Consider the following 19,630-nt stretch of genomic DNA (forward strand, 5'->3'; position numbering starts at 1 on the left):
CCTTGATGTACAGGAGAAGAGCAGAAAATGCGGCTGCCCTGCCCTGCTGTGTTCATGGTGGCTGGGGGATTGACCTCAGCACAATGAGCCATGCAAGCTGCACTTGGTAGTGAAGGGCTGCAGGTGAACACGCTCCCCCAGCAAACCCGGGTGTATGGTGCCAGCTGCAGGCTCCGCTGGGGCATGAAGACTCCATCTGCCAACCCCTTTCCAGTGCAGCCCTGCCTCGGAGACGGAGCATAGCTGTGACATGTCCAGATGCACACAGACATGCTCTCCGGGGCCCTAAGAGAAGAGATGCCCTTTGTTGCATGGAGGTCGAGCAGGCAGTGGGACACACGTAACTCCATTGCTTCCCCTCAATCCTGGAGGCTCTAGCTCCATCACTGGACCTGACAGGGTAACCCAGCTGTCACTCCATAACTTCTGAGTGTGAGCTGGACAGACATCCAATAATCCTCCCAACCCTCCTATAAGGAGGATGAGTATTATTCTCCCTGTGCTGCAAGTGGGGAAACTGAGGCACCGCGCGGTATAGTGATTTGCCCAAGCTCACTCAGCGAGTCAGTAGCAGAGCCGGAAAAAGAACCCAGGAGTTCGGTGGTGGTGCGGGGGATTGTCATATGTGCCTATAAGGATTAAAGAGCACAAGTTCTGTTGAGTTTATGCACCTTTGAAAATCTCTCCCTGCAATGAACCTTTGCAACCCTAACCAACCTCCCTTTGGTGCACCCCTCCCCACATTTCAGTCATTAAATGGAAGCAATTCAGCCTCCTCCAGGTTGTCAGCTTTGGGCTGAACGCCCTAAAGGGAAGGAGAAGTGAGCCGGAGCCACTGGGGGCTTAGATGAACATTGACGGAACCTGGAGTGGTTATTTCTTTTTGCATTCACGGAGCTTAAAAACCGATCAAACGTATTCTTTTCTGTTTGGCTGGTGCTTGTCATCGGGAAAGCGGCTCTCAAAATGTCTTTGCAGGGAGCCAGAGTTATTCTCTTTCATGTCGCTACCCGCATCAGGCTGCTTGGCTCACAAGCCTGAAGAGGATTCTTCTGTCACCGCTGCCAAGTCTTCCCCTGTAAACTCCGTGTGGGCTCTTGGCACCTCTTGCACCAGCACCCAGGGCAGCATAGAGAGAGGGTTTCACGCATGACACAGGAGGCTCCAGTGCCCCCGCAGAGTGGCGTTGGCTCCCGGTGGCTCACATCCTTTGGGCAGTAAGGCCAGTTTCCAGGTGTTAAAGGTGGCCCTGTGGGACTGGGACTGGCCAAGAACATAGGAGACCAGGCCTCTGTCCCAGGCTTTGTCTGCCACTTTGGGCAAGTCATGTGATCTCCCATTGCCTCAGTTCCCCCTGTGTAAGATGGAGACAATAATACTCCCTTGGTCTGTTTAAATTATAAGCTCTTCAGGGCTGGGCTGTCCCTTACTATGCATGCATACAGCACCTTGCACAGTGGGGCCCTGATCTCTACGTGGGGCCTCCAGCTGCTGCTGTAACACTAGAGGGAGGCAGACAGCCACGATGTGAGTAAGACAGGGCCATTTTTTCTCAGCCCGGTGAGATTTGCTAGCACAGGCCAGGTGGGAGGGGCAGTTACAGTCGGCAGGGGATGCAGGGCTCCACACACTGTGCCTGCTGTGTGGCCCTCCGCAGGACCACTTCAGGTGTACATCTGGACGAGGAGGCGTATTGGTTGGCAACTGGCATAAGCGCTCCCAACTCCCAGCATGAGGCAGGGCCCTGGAGAATTGTATCCCCTTAGGCCAGGCCTGGAGTTAGCCCTCCGTGGCCATGCCTTTTGTTACAGTTTTAAAATCTAGAAAGAGTAAGTATTTTATTGTCAGTGTGTATCTATGGCCCGCTGGTCCCGAGGGGACCATGGCTCACGACTCAGCCACTAGGGGCACAGCCTCGATGGCTGCAGAAGGAGCTGGGGAGCGGAGAAGGGAGAGACAGAGAGAGGAGGCTACTACGACAAATACCCCTTCGTTTCTGTCCTCACCACTCCCTTCCCAGAGGACCTACTTGTCAGTGAGGACTGTGTATAGGTTAAACTGAGAGGGAGCGAGGAAGGGAGGAAGGGAAGGGAAAGGAGAAGAGAGATGTAGTAAAGAAAGAGGAAGAGGGATAGAAAGGAGAAGAGAGGGATGGGAGGGGAAGAGAGGGGCAGAAGCAGCTGTTTGCTCTTTCTCTCTTTCTTCCTCCTTGCCACAGACTCTGCTTCCCCGTCAGCTCAGGGCTGTCTATTAGCTTGTTCCCCTGGGAGAGACGCAGGCCAAAGGCTGGGTTTAGAGCTCGCTAACTAACTCTGTTGATCCCCAGCAGCCAGGCCCTGGGAGCTGTGTGTGCACGGCAGGAGGGATGGGGATGGTGAGTGATGGGGACAGGGCCACCTCGCAAGCGGAGCAGCAGCGCTGGAGAGAAATTCACTCTGACGTGTCCCCCTCTGCTGCTGATTAACGTAGAACTGATTCCCTGCTCCCATGTCAGAGCCCAGCCGGACAGGCAGAGAGATCGCTCCCCGTGCGTTTCGTTAACCTGCGAGTTGCATTTGCCTGCTTCTGCTCCTGAAGGAGAGGCCGCAAATTATGGGTGGTGACACCGCAGCCCTGCTTGGAATGGCAATCACCTCCTCCCCTTCCCTCGCTTTTGTGCAGCGGAGAGCGGCTGCTGATTCCCTCACTCGCTCGTTACAGTAATCAGCACAGGCTTCCCATTCCCACACCTGACCCTGCAGGGGAGCCGTCATCTCAGGGGGCCCCTTGCCTGGAGACCAGGAGGTGCTTAGACTCGGCCCCACCAGGTTCAAGAAGCCAAGTCTTTCCTTTCATAGCAAGCTGTCCTCCATAGGGCTAGCACTGCTTACTGGCTCTTACCCTCCAAGAACTGCCTTTGGGACCATCACCCTAACAGCAGCACCTGCCGTATGTCACGTCCCAAGCAGTGCACGAACACTGAGCCAGAAATCTTCCCGAGAGCCCTCTGAGCCGTTCTGATCCCTGTTTTACCAGACAGAGCTGGCCGCATGGATGCCAGGTCTCGGGGAATCTGGCTGACCATTTCTGGGACACTTTGCAAATCTGAATTACGTTCTCCATCAGTATCCCCCTATCATTCCCACCCTTTTCTTCCTATCCAACTTGATTAAATTGGAGCGGAAATACCGCCAGCTCGAAGGCAGCCCGTGCCTTGTATTAGGGATAGAAAAGCCTCCCCCCGCTGTAATGCTGCATGCAGTGACTCGAGAGCATGAGTACCAGGCTCAGAACAGCCTGTCCAAAACCAGTACACAAACCCCAAACTGGCTGTGAACACTTGGATTTCACCAACCAAGGATCAAGTGTAAATTCCTCAGGCACGATTACAGCCTGAACACAGAGTCACAGACGGTCTCCTGGGGTACTCTGATCTATCTCGCCACCCAGGTGAGCCTACCTTTATGATAGCTGGTCCCTTTCACCATGAGTAATATTCAGGTGACTCCCAGTCCCAAAGGACCAGTCACTTACCCCCAAGTCAGTTGCACCTTAGAACCCACACCAAAGACAAAGCTTGTAGCCAATCCTATAATAAAACCTTTACAGATTTATAAAATAGGAAAAAAGAGTTATATACAAGGTTAAAGCAGGTGAACATACCCACACAAATGAGTTACAATCTTAAGTTTTAAAAGGCAATGGAAGCTTTTATAATAAGCAAGCTCTTCATGTCCTTTCGGGTTAACCCAGGCTATGCAGCTGGGGATCTCTTGCTTATCCCTAGAAATTCTTGTCCCCCCGAGTCTAAGCAGCACAGAGATACAGTATCTTCTTGTTAGGGTTTTTTTTATTCACCTCCTGCCTTATGCTCTGAGCTGCAAACTCAGCTGATGGGAGAATCCACTTGCATAGCTCCTCTTCATGGGGAGGGGAGGGCAGAACAACCATTGCCTTTTGTCCTCTTTAATGTTGCACACTAGTCCGTCTCGTGTCGATGGACTTTTCCTGTCAGGCAGGACGTAATGCTTTCTGTTGGGGATCAGCACTTCACACTAGTTAATCTCTCTCCTCTCTGGTAATTTACACAGTCACAGAGGCTCACCATACAAACACTCAAATACTACCTTACAGTATGGGATACAGAATGTATAAGTGAGACTAATGCATGCAGCAGCTCACAAGCATTCAGTAAAGTCTAAACTGTAAACATATTCTTATAACTCTAATACCCATGTTAACAAGACTAACACACAGAGGGGCCAGACCAATTCCTCCCATGTGTTTGTCAGTGTTCCGATGAGACACAGGGACCTTGGCATGAGCTGGCACCTGGTTTGCCAGCCTCACACCCACCAGCTATGCTGGCAGATGTGTTTATTTCTTAATTGGGATCTTTGCTGTTGTATTGCAAACCCAGTCTCACTGGGTCTCAGCCCCACAGCTAGGTTTGGAATTAGACCACATTGAATTAGCCCAGCCCTGGTTTTAACAGATGTGGAAAACTGAGGCATCGAAACGTTAACATCCTGCCAGAGAGTCTGCATTAGGATTCAGACTTTGGGAGCCAGGGCACAAACCTCTCTTTGAGCTGCTTTAGCAGAATCCCCAGATAGTACTTGAAAGACTGGGAATAGGCAACAAAAAAAGAAGTTACTAAGTAGGCACATCTGATCAGGGATCAGCTGATTCCCCTATAAAAAGCCAAAGGAAGCTGCAGAAAGGGGATTCTCAGAGAGCTCTAGCAGAAGTATGGAGGCTGCTGGGACTTGGGGAGCAAGGTACAGGCAGGCAAGGCATGGGAGTGAGCTGATAAGAGGCTAAATGGATGGATTTGAGAACTTTATTTTGGATGCTGCTAATTGAATAAACCAGAATTTGAGAAGGTCTGTGAATGGGCAAAAGGGGGATGCTTAAGTAGAAGGTGGGAACCCTGCATTGTGGGCCTGGTCAGTTGTGCAGTGCTCCACATTGTGGGGCTGGAGGAGATGGAAACGACTGTCCTGCCAAGCTCCACAGGAATCAGCTGACACCATGGAGTAGTTCTCTATCTGTTCCATGGGGATAATAGCACTTCCCTGCCTCCTGGGCTTGTGAGGGGTGTCAGGGTGACTGGCCCCTTTAAGAGGGAGGGGGATCCAGTGCACCAGGGGTGTATTACCTGCCTGGCTTCTATTCCCCTCTCCCTGAGGCCCAGGTGGGCAGCAAGAAATCAGTCGCAGGTGCACTGGGCCCGGCTCCCTCTTAAAGGGACTGGTCACCCATGAGGATACATGTATTAAAGATTGGGGCATTTGGGTATTCCTGTAATGTAGAGAGGAGTCTGAGATAAAATGATAAACCTAACCACACCCACCCTCAAACCTAGCCACTCCCCCATCCCCAAATCTGCACCTATTTCCAGAACCACACTGGAAACTGATCCGTTTTAAGGCTCTGAAATATTTTGCTGGTTTTCCCCCCCCTTCTGGTGCCGGGCTGGAACTGGGAGTGCCGCAAATAAGGATGTTCTAGAAAGATTTGCAGATCCAAGAGGTTTGTCTCTGACAGCTCAGCAACCAGGTGGTCAGATCCAGCAATAACATACCCAGGTATAGCTCCATTGACTCCTGATTTCTGCCAGTCTGATCCAAAGCCCATTGAAGTCAATGCGAGTCATCCAGCTAACTCCCTTGAGCTTGGGATGGAGCCCTAGGTGAGATGGGAATCCATGCTCCAAGCAGGTCAGGGGTCAGGTGGTAGTGACAGAGAAGGGTAACTCAAGCCCGTTTGCAGATGAAGAGAGGTAGACACCCGAAGGTGTTGGAAGGGAGTTGGTGAAACAAGGACCTGATCCCCATCCTGCTCACACCAGTGGCTCTGTTGAAGTCAGTGGAGTTATCTAGGCATTCGTGAGTGCACCAGCCTTGCCTGAGCATTGCCCATTGCCACACCGTGAGACCCCAAAAGAACCATCTCTGGGAACCAACCCCAATGCTATTCCCCCCCTGTAGGCTGAACGGCTCACTGCCCGAGAACGTAGAAGTCCAGAACAACACCCTCTTCTTCAAAGGGCCCGTCTCCTACAGCCTGGCAGGGACGTACATCTGTGAGGCCACCAACACCATCGGCACGCGGTCGGGGCTTGTGGAAGTCAATGTCACAGGTAGGAAAAACTCAGCCTATCCAGGAAGGGGCAGACTGGGGGGGGTCTCTTCTGTCAATTCTCCTGGAGCTGGACTCTCTCTTGGGGTCTAACCGATAAAGCAAACAGGATCTCTGCTCTGCCCCTGCCCTCACGGGGTTTGTTTTCTGTGTGATGTGGGCTTGGATTTCATTTCATGTTTTCTCGGTCTCGCTTCCTTTTATACGCTGCGGCTTGTTTGATCTCACTGCTCTTTGTTTTCCTTTCGGCTTCTGATTCAAAGCGAGAGTTAAAGCTGGGATGTGTGGCGAGAAGTACTGAAGGAGAGGCTTCCGGGGTGGGGGGGGGAAGGAGGAGTGGCTCCCAACAAGGCAGTGGTCCGACATCTGTGGGCGACTCTTTGTGTCCCGTGCTTGTCAGTTTGAAGTGACTCAGCAGTTTTTCCAGTTGTGCTCCTTCCCTTCCAGCGCTGCTGCTCTGTACAGCCGTTAACCCTACCATCGTGCACAAGGCTGAGGAGACAAGCTGTAGGGAGATGGGCCACTTTCTCTAGGCTCCAGGAGGGAGTGACATCAGAGGGCCAGGAGTGAAGATGGTGATGTCGTAGGGTGCCATATGAGAAATCAGGCTAGCCACTGAGAGAGGAAGTGGCATCTGGAGGTGTTGGGTTAACATCCAGAGAGGAGGTGACATCAGGAGGCGTCCTGATGACGTCAAAGGGAGGGAATGGCATCATGTGGCGGTAGATTAATGAGGGAGGAGAAATGACATCAGAAGTTGTTGGTCTGACATCAGGGAGAAGTAACCTCTGGCAGTGACAGGCGAATGGCAGAGAAAGGAAGTGTCATCATACAGCACTGAGCTAAGGGCCCATGCGGTAGGCAGAGCATCTGCTTGCTCTCGGGTCTTGGTGGAGATGGCAAGGAGTGGCTGGCTGACGAAGCAGCCCTGAGGGCCTGGGGTACATTGCGCTGCTGACGGTGTGTGGTTGGGCTTGTGACATGTGTTCTGCTGGTGGGCGATCTCCCTCTCGGATCAGCTCAGTCCATGGTGGTTATAAAAAGACAAATGACCCAGTGTTGTTCCCAGCATCTGTGAGGAGACCATGTGCCACCCGGTGCCCTGGAGACAAACCTGCTTAGCTACCAGGATGAGAAGCATGGTATGAACATCTAGATAGGCAGAGCCAAGCCTGATCTCACTCAGCTGGCTTAATACAATGGCTGGAGGCCTCTTGCCCTGGGGATGACCTTTTCCACCATGCAGGGGAGCTCTGACGTTTTCCCCACGCGTTGGCCAGGCTGCAACGCTGCTGGGATAGAGAGAATGGGGAGAGTATACCATACCATGCTACAGCCAACCCAAGATGCCCAGCACTCTAAGCCCTGGGCTTAGCAGGGCACTAGTTCTGCCACCATGTGCCATAGCTGGCCAGCTGTTTGGTCTCCTGGCTTGCCTGGTTCCGATCTCCACTGGGGAATTTCCAGGCAGCATAAAACCCTATCCGAGGAACTGCTGCCAACTGGCCGTGCAGAAAGAGGCAGAGGACTGATTTGCAGAGGGCTACTTCTCAGGCTGCCCTATGACAGGGGGCATGGGAAACTTGTGTCCAGTCCCTGAGGCACGCATGGGTCCCTGGTGGGGGTGGGAGGGGAGACAAGCTCCTGGGGCCAAGGCGGCTGCTGTCAGGCAGGTTGGGGAATCATTGCGCTGTTTCCTTTCTCTAAATCTGACCAAAGGCCCAAGCACTCCCATACTGTTCCCTCCAAGGCACATGGCTAATGAGACGCTCCGCAGACTGTGGGGGCTTCCAGGGCATGGGATGTTCAGAGCACAAGTGGAGAGCAGGGACGGGGCCTCCTGCACTTGCTGGGCCAGACAAGGGGCTGAGTGGAGTCAGGACACTGGGGTCCCATTCTCAGAGCTGCCACAGACTCCTTGTGTGACCGTGGGCACTTATGGGCAGATTGTCAGCAGGTGCCACTGTCCGAGCACAGAGCTGGGAGCCCCAAGGGCGCAGGGTTCTGGTTCCTGCCCTGCCAGCCTCTGGCGAGGTGGCTCAAATCATTCTCAAAAGCGGGCCACTCTTTCCAGATGCCTCATTCTTCGGGGAGGTGCCCGACTTGAGACATCTCAGGCCTGATTCTCAGAGGTGCTGAGCACCCCTCGCTTCCATAGATGCCCATTGCAGCTTGTGGGTGCTCAGCAGCTCTGAGAATTGGTCCCAGGGTGCCTCAAACGGAAATCAGTGATAATGTTGGTCTGGGCATCCCCAGTGCCTCAGCTTCCCCCGCCTAGCACGTGGGGACAATCACGTTTACTTTCCCTTGTGAAGCGTGTGGAGGTCTGTGGATGAAACAAGCTGTTGAGATGCTACGTATCATTCGTTAATTGCTGTTGGGGTGAACCTGTGGTCCAAACCGTTTACCTTGCGTCCTTATCAATTGAGCCGGGACTGGTTTCTGTTTTCCTTCATGGAATACTTTGCTGGTAAAAGGAGTTGGCATGGCAGCCTGAGCAACTGGGGACCTCTGCCTATAGACTAGATATAGCCTGCAGCAGTGGGGCAAGTAGCCCTGACTCAACATTGATGCGGGATCGTGTCTAGGGGCTGGAGAGATGAGCATCTCCGAGATCCATTCAGCCACTGGCCTTGTTGCAGGAGTACCAACAAGAGGGCTGATCAATGCCAGCCACTGTGTTCCTTTGACAACGTGGGCAACTGCCCTCTAGAAAGCACAGCTTATTTCATGTAGTCCCGAAAGCCCTCAAATGGTAATGACCAGTGCTCTGGGCTAGACCGGAAGGTGGAAAGCTCCCTATTCCCAGTGCAGGAGAGTAGATTCACAGCGCACGCAAGGGAAGGGTTTGGGGGAGACAGGGTTTCTTCATAGTGTTTCATTCTAATCTCAGATTTCTCTGTCTCTCAACCATTACTGTGTTGCAGTCAAAATATGCCCCAAGATGTCCGTTGCTGTGAGGCCTGTAATAGCAAGGCCCTGTTTCTGCTCCCATGTCTCTCAGCTGGCCATGCACAATTGCAGAGCCATGTACAATGACAGACACACATCTGCCTATCAAAGGGGCTTCCGCTGCCGCCCATCATCACACCGTACCCAGGTACCCTTCCACATGAAATCCCCAGCAATAGTGAAGTCTCTCGTGGATTTCCTGGTGTCTCTGGCACATCTCCCGTTTCAGAGTTGGCTAGGGTGTGGGGTTCATTGGGCAGATGGTGGCAGGGTTGTGAGTGTGGTTCTTCTAAGGCCTCACACTCTGGGGGAACCACAAACCCATGGGAGTTAGGCGCCCACTCTCACTGACTTCCAGTGGGAGTTGGGTGCCTAAGTGCTCTTTGTGCCTTGGTGGATGGGCCCTCAGCCCATGGAGTGAGCCATCCGGAGGGAATGGAGAACAGAGCATAGGAGGGGAGGGGGCATGTGTCGAGCAAGGGGAAGCAGAAATGGGCATAGCAGGAAAAGCTTCGGGGAATTGCTGTTTACCAGGCAGATGGGGCCCAGGGGATGATTAGCACCGAGGGCAGGGGAAAGCCATGGTTAAAATCAGTCTTTGGAGGGCGTTGGGGTAGGGCAGCATCCATGGTGAGGTGACCAGCTGTGGCAGCGATGGGCGGGGGAAGCGCATGCACTGGAGGAGGCTGCGTTTGAGCCGATTAGCAGCTGACTCATTAGGCCCAGGATACGCAAAGTAATACCCTTTTAATAATTCATGGGATCTGAATATGTTTATCCAGCTCTCCTCAAGGGCTGATTAGGTCAGCGCTGGAGAGGGCTCAGCCGGCCTCGCTCGGCTATTACAGGTACATTTGTTTGGGGCTTGCAGGCAATTTAGGGATTGTCAGCGGACCACAAAGCCTCTTTCAAGAGCCGTGCGCAATAAATGGTGCTCAGTCGAGTGAGCAGCTAGCCTTGGGTAAAATAGAGAGGAGTCCAGTGTGGAGCCAACCCACCCCAGCTCTCGCCTCCCTCACACACGTGCCTGTCCCCCTCTCCTGCCATCACGCCCACCTGCTATTTGCCCACTCCAGACGTGAACAAGGAGGGGAATCGCCTGGCTAGTTTGGTCTCCCTCCTGAGCCAACCGGTGATTTGTTCTGGGGAAAGGCTGAAAGCTGCTATTAGAGTTATAGCACATTAAAAAGATTGATAAGTGGAAATTTAATATTTTATTCCTGCAATCTGTTCACGTAATAGCTTCTCCTGCCGTGCAGGACGTTTGTCGGCTGAGGCAAATCCATGTAGTGAGGCATGTAACTATTTATTACAGCTGGTTGTGGGAAATAATAAGGGACTCTTATTATAGACTCACTGTCTGCACATGTGTCCCTGCATGTCTAAGTGGGCTCTAGGGCAAGCAAGCCTCCCTGCAGGGGAGCATGCTCCATCATGCATGCACGTGCAGGCCTGGCTGTATGCACACGCTCACGTGCACCGGGGCTCAAAGGCACGTTTGTGTACAGTCAGGCAGATGCAGATTTGGGTACAATTGCAGATTCATGAGCAGTGGTGCACATGCGTCTCCGTATGATTGTGCCTTCAGACACAGCCAGGCACAATTGCACATCCATGTAGAGTCACACACGTGCCCACCCATTTGGCCACACATGCATACACACGCACATGCTCGGACACGCTCATACATAATCACCGGCATGTGTGCACAAATGCACCAACCTGCGTCCACAAACATCCCTGCATGCAGAAGTGCACAAACCTGCCTATGCACGTGGGGACACTGTCGTCCCTGTGTGCCCATCTTCAGAGCCACGCAGCCTGTGCACATGGATCCTGGGGCTAGTGCATGCACATGGTGTGACGTGCAAGGGCAGACAACTCCCTGCGCCCACCCACCTGCACATTCATGCAGAGGGCATGCACACTCCTGTTGGAAATGGCAGGGAGGGACCTGAAGAGATGTGGTGGAGAAGGAGGCCTAAAATCCTCTCTGAACCCAGCTTACTGGCAGCTGCATTTCGCAGATGCTCAAAGGAGAAGCGGTGGTGGTTCAGGCTCGGCTCGGCGTTTGGTCCAGAAGGTCTCAGCTGGGCTCAGCATCTGCATGCAGGATGTGTTGCTCTGCACGTGGTCTGGCAGCGTGTGGATATCTGTAGCAGTGCGTCTCGCTGCCCCCTACGGGGCTGGGGCTGGAGCAACGCAGCTGCAGGAGAGGAGTGGGTCTGTGTGTCGGGCTGGGCGGAGGGGAAGCAGGAGACCATGTGTATTGGCCTCGTTCAGCACAGGCACAGGGTGAGAGACCTCATTAAAACAAACCTTGCGCAGGCCTGTGAGCTCTGGGCACGCTTAAGCAGAGCTAGTGGAGATTAGCAGAGCACTGGGAGAGCCTGGCCACCCTCTCCCCATGTCTCTTTCTCCTGCGCTCCCCATGCCACTCTCCCTGGAGGATCCCTCCTTGGCCCAGCTCCGGCCAAGGCTGCTGTGGTTCCCTACGGAGGAGCTCGTGAAGTGGCCCTAAGGAAGCATGGCCAGGCCACGTACTCGGCACGTGCATGGCCCGCGAAGGTTAAAGAGGATGGGGTGGGAGGTGGTGATGCTGAGAGGGGACAGGGATGAAAGAGGATGGGGACCCCAAGGGGAAGAGGGGGAAAGGCAAGAGACGGGACCAAGCTTCAGAGGGGTCCTCAGCTATGGCCAGGGCAGATTTAAAACCTGCCCAGGTGCCCCTGTGCTGGGTCAGTCCAGCTGCTCCACCACAGGAGGACCCGGCAGGGCAATTCTGTTCTCTGCAGGAAGGAAGAGGCCTGGGAAGGGGAGACAGGTTCCCCAAGCAGCTCCCTCGGGGTCTGTATGTGAGGGCCCCTCCCTAGAGGTCAGAGCCAGCTGCCCAGCGGGAAGCAGTGCGAGGCAGGGAGCCAGGAGAGCATGGGGACGTCGCTATCGCTTTTGACTTTCTGTGGAAGGAGCTCAGATGCCAGAGTGAAGGGCAGCAGGATAAAATGGGCAGGTGGATGGAGAAAGGAAGTGTCCCCTGCTCCACCACCCCCTCCCTATGTGACCCTCAGCAAATGGATTCCTTGAACATCTTCCAAAACTGCCTCAGGCCTGACTTCCCGAGATGCGGCACACCCGCCAATCCCGCTGGTTGCAAAGGAGGTTGTGGGTGCTCAGCATCTCTGAAAACCCAACCCCCGGGGGTCTCAAGTTGGAGGCCTCCAAAACCAATGGCCCCTCTGGAGAACGTCTATCTCGTCCTTCTCCATGGGGTGGGGGGAAATGGGCACCTCCGTGAGGGGCTCTGTGAGTGCCAGAGGAAGGGATGTGCTCCAGACAGGTGAAGCTCGCGTGCCCAGTGTTAACTCCACACCCCTGCCTACGGGGGTCTCAGGCCATCTCGCAGTGGCTACCCAGCACGTTGTGGGTTTTCCTCTTCTTTCCTATCACTGATTGAATTTCGCCCTGCCCTGCTGCTTGTGCCCAGCGGATTCATGCCCCTGGTAGATCGGCACTCCTGTGCATCCCTGAGACGTACCCCCAGCCCCTATCGATTTGTAAGCGGCTGGTGGCATTTGATAAACGTGCCGTTCTGCCATTGGCTCCTGGCCTCTCCTCTGCGGTGAGAGGGGCCGTGGCTCAGCAAGACAGGCGGGAGGGGAGCAAGTGGAGAGGAGAGGGGTGCCTTGTTTGCTCTGCTGTGTGGAGAGTTATTTACTCACCCGCCGTGATCTCATCCCAGCAAGGTCACTGCAAACAGCCTGTGGGACTTGGCTATGCTCCGCACCAACCGAGCCCAGGCCCTGTGTGCAGCTGAGAGAGGCCTTTCCGGCAAGGATTTCACTGCCGCTGAGGAGCTTGGGGGCTGCCAGTAGGTGCACCCAGAGCTTGTGGGCTGCATGGTGTATCGCGCTCATCCGTGCAAACCCCTTGGGGTTCCGAACCCAGGGCAGCGGGTTAAAGGGGGCTCAGAACTGGGGGACTTTGTGGTGTAACCTGGCCGCTGGATTCTCTGCCAGAGACCTGCTGGGGGGGTAGTCTTTGACTGACAAGCAGTAGGTGACCTGACACTGAGATCGGAACCTAAGAGACGTTTGGCATCTGTCCTAAAAGCCGTCACAATCTGAAATGCCAGCAGCAGCTGCTGGACTCCTGGATTAGCTTCCAGGGGTGGTTTCCCTTCCCACCCCTGCGCTCCCCTCCAGCACAAAGAGCAGGGAATGATGGAAGGGGGGGGGCAGATCTTCCACTGGGATAAAGCAGCATTAAAGGCTGTGGGTCCTCACTGATTTACACCAGCTGAGGATCTGCCTTGTATTTTCTAAATAGCTACCACGACTGGCTTCATCTCCCTTCCCAGCTCTGTGCTGCTCTGCTGAGATCCTATTGTCAGCAGCCACAGGGTATGTGGGTGGATGTTCCACTGTGAATGGGCAGGGGCAGGCCCAGTTTTCTGGAGAGAATAAGAATTTCTAAAATCAAAGCCCTTTACAGAGGGTCTGGACTAGAATGCACTGATCCACCTGGACCCGATGGGGGTATCCCAGATTGGGGTCCAAGCTCAGAATTTCCCAGTGCACATAGTGAAATCTCAGGGGATTCTGGCCTAGGATGACATATCATCTGAGTGGTTTTTGTTTTGGTTTGCCACTCAGGGACAGAAATCTCATGGGAACAGCTCACCAGATCTGGGCTCTATCCAACCCTAAACCTGACTGAGCTCAAATCCCCAAACCTCAGCTGAAACCCAATCCAGATCCCAGGCCAAATGGGACATCTCCTTGGGACGTGCCTGGAGCAAATAAGAACCAAACTCAACCATAGGAAAACTCATCCAAACTCTAACCAAAACATTTTTGTTATAAAAAATCCTTTCCCCCCGCTCCTGACACACACACGCTTTCAGTACAGCCAGCCAACACTTTTGGAAATTTGGACTACATTTTTTCATGAAAATAGGTCACATTTTTCCACTGGGTCTAACTTTTTTTTTTTTCCTTTTTAAAGCATGATTGTCTCTGTGCTTGCGGAGTCCCGCTGGAAGCTGCCAACCCCCAGAAGGCAGCCAGCTCTTGCAGTATTCTCAGCCTTCAGCAGGAGCCGGGGGTAGCAGGAATCTCATGCGTTTCATTGACCCTGCCAGTTTCCCAGCCTGGTTTTGCAGACCCCAGTGGTTTGTTAGGCTTAACAGCTGAACTTTATCCAAACAGAACGACCAGGATATTGAAGACCTGCCAGTTGCTAGGAAAACATTCACTGATCTCCAACCCCTTGCCTGGCATCTGGTGTCATTATTTACTCCTCTTGTGCAAAGCTAATGCACAGCGGGTGTGAAATGCTCCCAAACCAGAGTGCTCTACCAACTCCTTTCACTCCCGTTTTGCACAGGTCTAAATGACAATGCAACGTGCCAAGCAGTGGGAGGCAGGGGTGGCTAGATTTATCTCCGTCCGTTTCCTCAGGGATCAGCTTGGCCAGAGACTTCACTCAGGATCTGCTTCTCCTTTGTCATGCTTTCTGGTGGGTTTTTTTCTTAAAGCCCCAGAACCTGGAGTCGCGTGATTGCTTGAGAATCTTGACTTTTATTTTAGAAATGGAGCAAGTTTCTAGTCTGTGTGGTTGCAGAGAAAGGCTTGGACAGGTGAATCCTAAAGTCTGAAAGACCAGAAGGAGGAAAAAACAGAGCCCGGAGAGTTGTGTTTTGTTTTAAATCTCATGATTGGCTTGAAAAAGATCCTGATTGTCAGGCGCCTTGCTCCTGATATGGGGAAGCCTGGGACTGGCAATGCTGTTAAGGCCTCAGTGGGGTTACTCCTGATCTCCCCCAGGGTGGCAGCCCTCAGAGCCATTCATTCCCATGCACTTTCCAGCTGTGAGTCAGCAACAGGTGAAACCCACCATGAGATGTCTGGCTCCCCCCACCCTGGATCAGAGGAAACGTGCTCCAGTCTGACTATCCAGCCAAGCCTTTCCAAGAGGGGAAGAAGGTGCCCCAAAGGCCAGAGCTCCTTGCAGATGAGGCCGGATTGTCCTTTTCTTTGGAGGGATCAAAGGGAAGCTGTGGGCTTGGCTTCATTCCAGGGCGAAACCCAGAGCGACCCCTCATCTCTCTCTCTCTCTCTGCTCCCAGCTGCTGCCCCAAGAGGCCTGGCTCTTGGCATGGGGACAGGAAGCCCTGGCTCAATGCAACAGCTGGCAGAGCGCAGGAGGGGGAGAGAGGGGAGATAGTATTGCTCCTTTAATTCCTACGCATACAGCGCTCTCTGTTTTACTGGGGCTGGGGGGAGGAAGGGGGAGGAAGAATGTGTTACACTGTAGTAAAAGCTCAACCTATCCCTCCCCCCATCTCCCATTTCTCCACTGCTCCCCTTTCCACAGTAGCTTTAATGCTCTCCAGACTCTTCCTAATGGATTTTTCACATGGGGCCCAGCATGCTCAGCTCCGGGCAGTGGGATTGTGTCAGTTTCCAGGACCCTCATGGGCACCAGGGGGGAGAGACAGGCCATAGGATTCCACAAGCACCCAGGGCTGTCATTTGGTCCGTTTCATCCTGCCTGTGGAACTCAGGATTGTTCAACAGCCAGTACTCAGAGCCAGATCCTCAGCTGGTGTGAATCAGCGTCGCTCCATTACCCACAACAGATCTATCAACGGCAATGGATCCACGCCAAGTAACTCCAGCAGAGGATCCGGCCCATCCTAAGTCATTATTTAGCTTCAGAGTTGAACGGTGGGGCAGAGGAGGGAGACGAGGTGCTGGGGCTGATGCCTAACTCCCAGCCTCGCTCTCCCAGCTGCTGCCAGGCGTGCCCAAGAAACGCCCAGGTAACCGCCACTGTGTGAGCCCAGCTCCCACGTGATTACAGGCAACGCTGACAGCAGGCAGGTGCAGCAGCCCCGGTGGGATGAGGGGGCAGGGGATTGTTTGCACTGAGCGCTTGGTGATAAAGCAGGGTGTGGCTGGGCAGCGTGGCTCTTGGAGAGGAGAGGGAGAGGAGCTGGCTTACCAGGAAAGAGCCCTGCTCTGGGTAGGATTGAAGGCTGAGGTGGGCTGGCTGACGCCTTAACCCCGCTGCTGTTCGAAGAGACTTGGTGCTGGGAGTTCAAATGGAGTAGGTCTAAAGAAGTCTGAGGCCAAGCTGCCCTGCCCAGCCCCATCCCTTCAGTCCTGAGCCCGTTTGGCAAGGCAAGAACTGGTAGGAGGAAAGCGAGCAGCGAGGAGCAAGGTCTAGGGTCATGGCAGGGCCTGAGAGTCGGCACTTGGCAGTTCTGTTCCTGGCTTTGCCTGTCGGCTTGCCACATCCCTGCTCTGTGCCTCAGTTTCCCTGTCTGTCAGTGGGGATAATCCCCTTTCCCAGCCTTTTGGAAAGTGCTCCAAGCCCCTGACAGGGAATGGGTGATCCAAGGGATCTCTGTGCTCTAGATCTGCCTGCAAGTCACAGCCCTGATGTGGAAATAAAGACCAGGACTTTCATCCCACCCTGCCACATCTCTCCTTCATCTGCTGGGCCAGGGCCAGGGCCCTGCCAGCCTTACTCTCCCCTTGGTCTCACCCTGCCGAGCACGTGGGGGTGCACCCAGAGGCTGGTGGTGATGGGCAGTGTGGGGTACCGCCTGCTATGGCGTCAGCATGCTGCTACCACCAGCTGGGGACAGTCATGAGTTTGCAGGTCTCTGCTGAGCAAAGGCACTAAGGGGTGCAAGAGGCCGTGTTTGGGGCAGCTGTCCCTGGGAACCCCCAGTCGCCCTGCTTGGCAAGAGTAGGGGCTGCTGGGTCACTCCTGGGATCCGTGGGGATTCGCTTCTCTCTTGTGCAGCGAACCCTGGTGGGAGGGGTGCAAATGAGAGAGACAGAGAGAGAGAGAGATGCTGCAATGATTGCAGGGAACTGGTCACTAGCCCTGCTCCCCTCCAATCCGCTGGAGGACAGAAGTGGTCTCTCCCGCCACCCAGTGGCAGTGCCGGGAACGGCCTCATTCTTGGCTTCCCAATGAGCCCTGGCCCCCTCTCTGCTGTGTCACTGTGTTTCCTTCTCTTGATCTGCCCTGCCACTCTGCAATCCCCCTTCTCTCCTCTCTTTCTCTCTGTCCCTTCCCTTCTCCATATCCTCCCCATTTCTCTTGCTCTCCCTGGTTGACAAGCGGCAGGTGAAATTTCAGTGCTGCCCACGGTGCAGGAGCCCCCCTTTCCCTGCTGATTTGCAGTCATTCCTGGTTTTGCATTAGAACTGGCTTTGCGGGGGGGACGGGGACAGGGCTTCAGTTTGAGTGAAATCATTTCCTCCATGCGCAAGGTGTGAAATGCGACACTTTGACAAGTTAGTTTTCCCATCCAAAGCGTTGGGGTGGGGAGGGGGGTTGATGAAACGTGACATCTGGGGATGGGAGAAGAGGAACCGAACATTAGGAGATCTTGTGGGTTGGGGTGGGGGGTTTAAGGAGAATCATCCCATTTCCTGCCTTTGAATCATGGGGCTAACAAGACCGTTGGCGAGGAGACAGGAGCCAAACTCCCCTTCCCTGCTCGACACAGAACCACGGCCTCTCCCTTTGGATTTACCCCCTGGAGCCGAGAGGAGGGAGGAATCTGTACAACCCCAGAGACTTCCCCACCTCCTCATGTGGTACCAGTCCCCAGCTGACTTCCATGGGCAGCTCCAGGGGGAGAACTGAGCTCCCGTTTTCCACCAGCTGCTTGGGCCTGAAAAGACCTTATGACATCTCTGAGCAGAAGAGAGAGGCACCAATTCTGAACTGCAGCCAAGCTGAGTTTAGGGCTGGGGGGGAAAGATCCAGCCCCCAGGTTCTGGCATTGGCTGGCAACCAGTCTCGTCAACTAGCATCAGCTAGAGCAGCTGGAGGGCTGCTCTGTCTTGTACTCAGCTGTAGTAGCCCTCTAAGGAGCCATCCCTGCCTCTGGGAATGGTCCGAGATCAGCAGCATTCCAGCTACACCCATGTGCCAGAAGCTGTGAGGGGAGAAAAGGCTGGCGTAGAGAATCACACCAGCTTTATACCCCCTCAAGATTCGCCAGTGTTGGGGTTACTCCCAGGGACTGGCCCCCCCCAGCTCAATGGGGCCACGGCAGAGGCTAGAAGTGGGACGGCTGAGCGTGCGTGCGTGTGAGAGAGAGAGGCTGAGCCATCAGCAGCTAGCATTATCCAGTTTCCATTAGGGATAGATGTCACATTTTTAGCAGTTGAGAGAAGAGAGGTTTTTAGTTTCGTCTGACTGGCTTTTCTGGACACACACACAGACACAGAGGCCTTCTAAACTGGCCGCCTTTTAATGTAGCTTGTCCATTTTTCCTCTGTCTTGCGCTGGAAGGAGCAAATCGCCCCCAGCTGCGTGCACCTGTCCCATTCTGGCTGGCACGTCTCGCTGCAAAACCCTCTGCTACGATCAGTTTCATTGCCTTCCACTAATAACACTCCTAATGCAAAGGAGTCGGCACTGTCGATCCGGGACAATGCAAAAGAGGAGCAATTTTTGAGGGAAGGATGGAGATTTTAAATGTCTCTTGTTCAACAGCACAAACAAAACCTCTATCTCCGAGGATTGGGGAAGGTTTGAAATGAGGGACTAGCAACCATGGGTACATGGAATAGCTGCACTGGATCAGACTGGTGCTCCGTCCAGCCCAGTCTCCTCTCACCAGCTGCTTCAGAGGAAAAAATGCTACACTTCTAGGATAACCTGTCCCCGGGGAAAGTTTCCTTCTGAGCTTGAGGTTGGGATAAGCCCTGAAGCATCAGGATTCCTGTCTCTTCCCAAACTCTAGTTTGTTTGATGTTTCCTACAATCACTCATAAACGTCTAATCCTCCTTTGCACTCCTGCTTAGTGCTTGGCCTCTTGCGGCCATGAGAGCCACAAGCTCATTGTGATTGGTGTCGGGGGCGGGGGGAGGCATTGCCTTTTATTTGTTTTTGCTTTGCAACCATTCAGTGGTGGAAATCACCCATCGTTCTGCTGGTTGTCTGTCTGCCCGTAGTCCTGGCTTCTATTCCAGAGGGGAGTTTGGTGTTTGATTGGCAGCTGCATGCAGCAGAAGATGGGGAGGCAGCTGCAGAGCTATTCAGCAGTGAGGAGCAGCCCCAGGGCCTGGTGGAGCCAAATCTCCATGCTGGGGAGGCAAGGCAAGCCCCCCCTTGAGGGGAGAGGGGCTGCTCCAGTGTATGGCCTGGTCGCCTCACAGTGGAAGATGCTTAGAACTGGAGGGGTCAGACAGGCTGGCGAGGAGAGAGCGTGGAAGCCAGCGGGCCTGAGAGCAAGGGCAATGCTGCTGAGTGTGGAGGGGGGCGATGCGGTGATGGGAGGGGGAGCAGCAGCCTTGGGAGTGTGCATCGGCAATGCTCTGCTGCGGGAACAGTGGTGTAATGTTTTGCTTCTTTCCTCGGAAGGTCAGTGGGGCTGGATTCAGCTCTCGGCATGGCTGGTGTAAATCCAGAACAATGCCACTGAAGTCCATAAAGTTGCTCTGGATTTTCCCCAGCTCCCCAAGAGCAAGATCTGGCCCCGTGTTGTGAGTGTTCGCATGGAAGGAATGTATCTTGACA

General features: G+C 54.0%; 1 protein-coding gene across 4 annotated transcripts in view; it reads left to right on the forward strand.

Moving 5' to 3' along the window:
* Positions 1-19,630, forward strand: part of NECTIN1 (nectin cell adhesion molecule 1) — a 153,862-nt gene that overhangs the window by 65,888 nt on the left and 68,344 nt on the right. For all 4 annotated transcript variants that reach the window (XM_073320774.2, XM_073320776.1, XM_073320777.1 and 1 more), the window contains exon 5: positions 5,973-6,124. In XM_073320774.2, the coding sequence (XP_073176875.1) occupies positions 5,973-6,124 (152 nt within the window). The remainder of the gene's footprint in view (positions 1-5,972; positions 6,125-19,630) is intronic.

The sequence above is a fragment of the Lepidochelys kempii genome, chromosome 22, assembly GCF_965140285.1.
Source record: "Lepidochelys kempii isolate rLepKem1 chromosome 22, rLepKem1.hap1, whole genome shotgun sequence".
Lineage (NCBI taxonomy): Eukaryota > Metazoa > Chordata > Testudines > Cheloniidae > Lepidochelys > Lepidochelys kempii.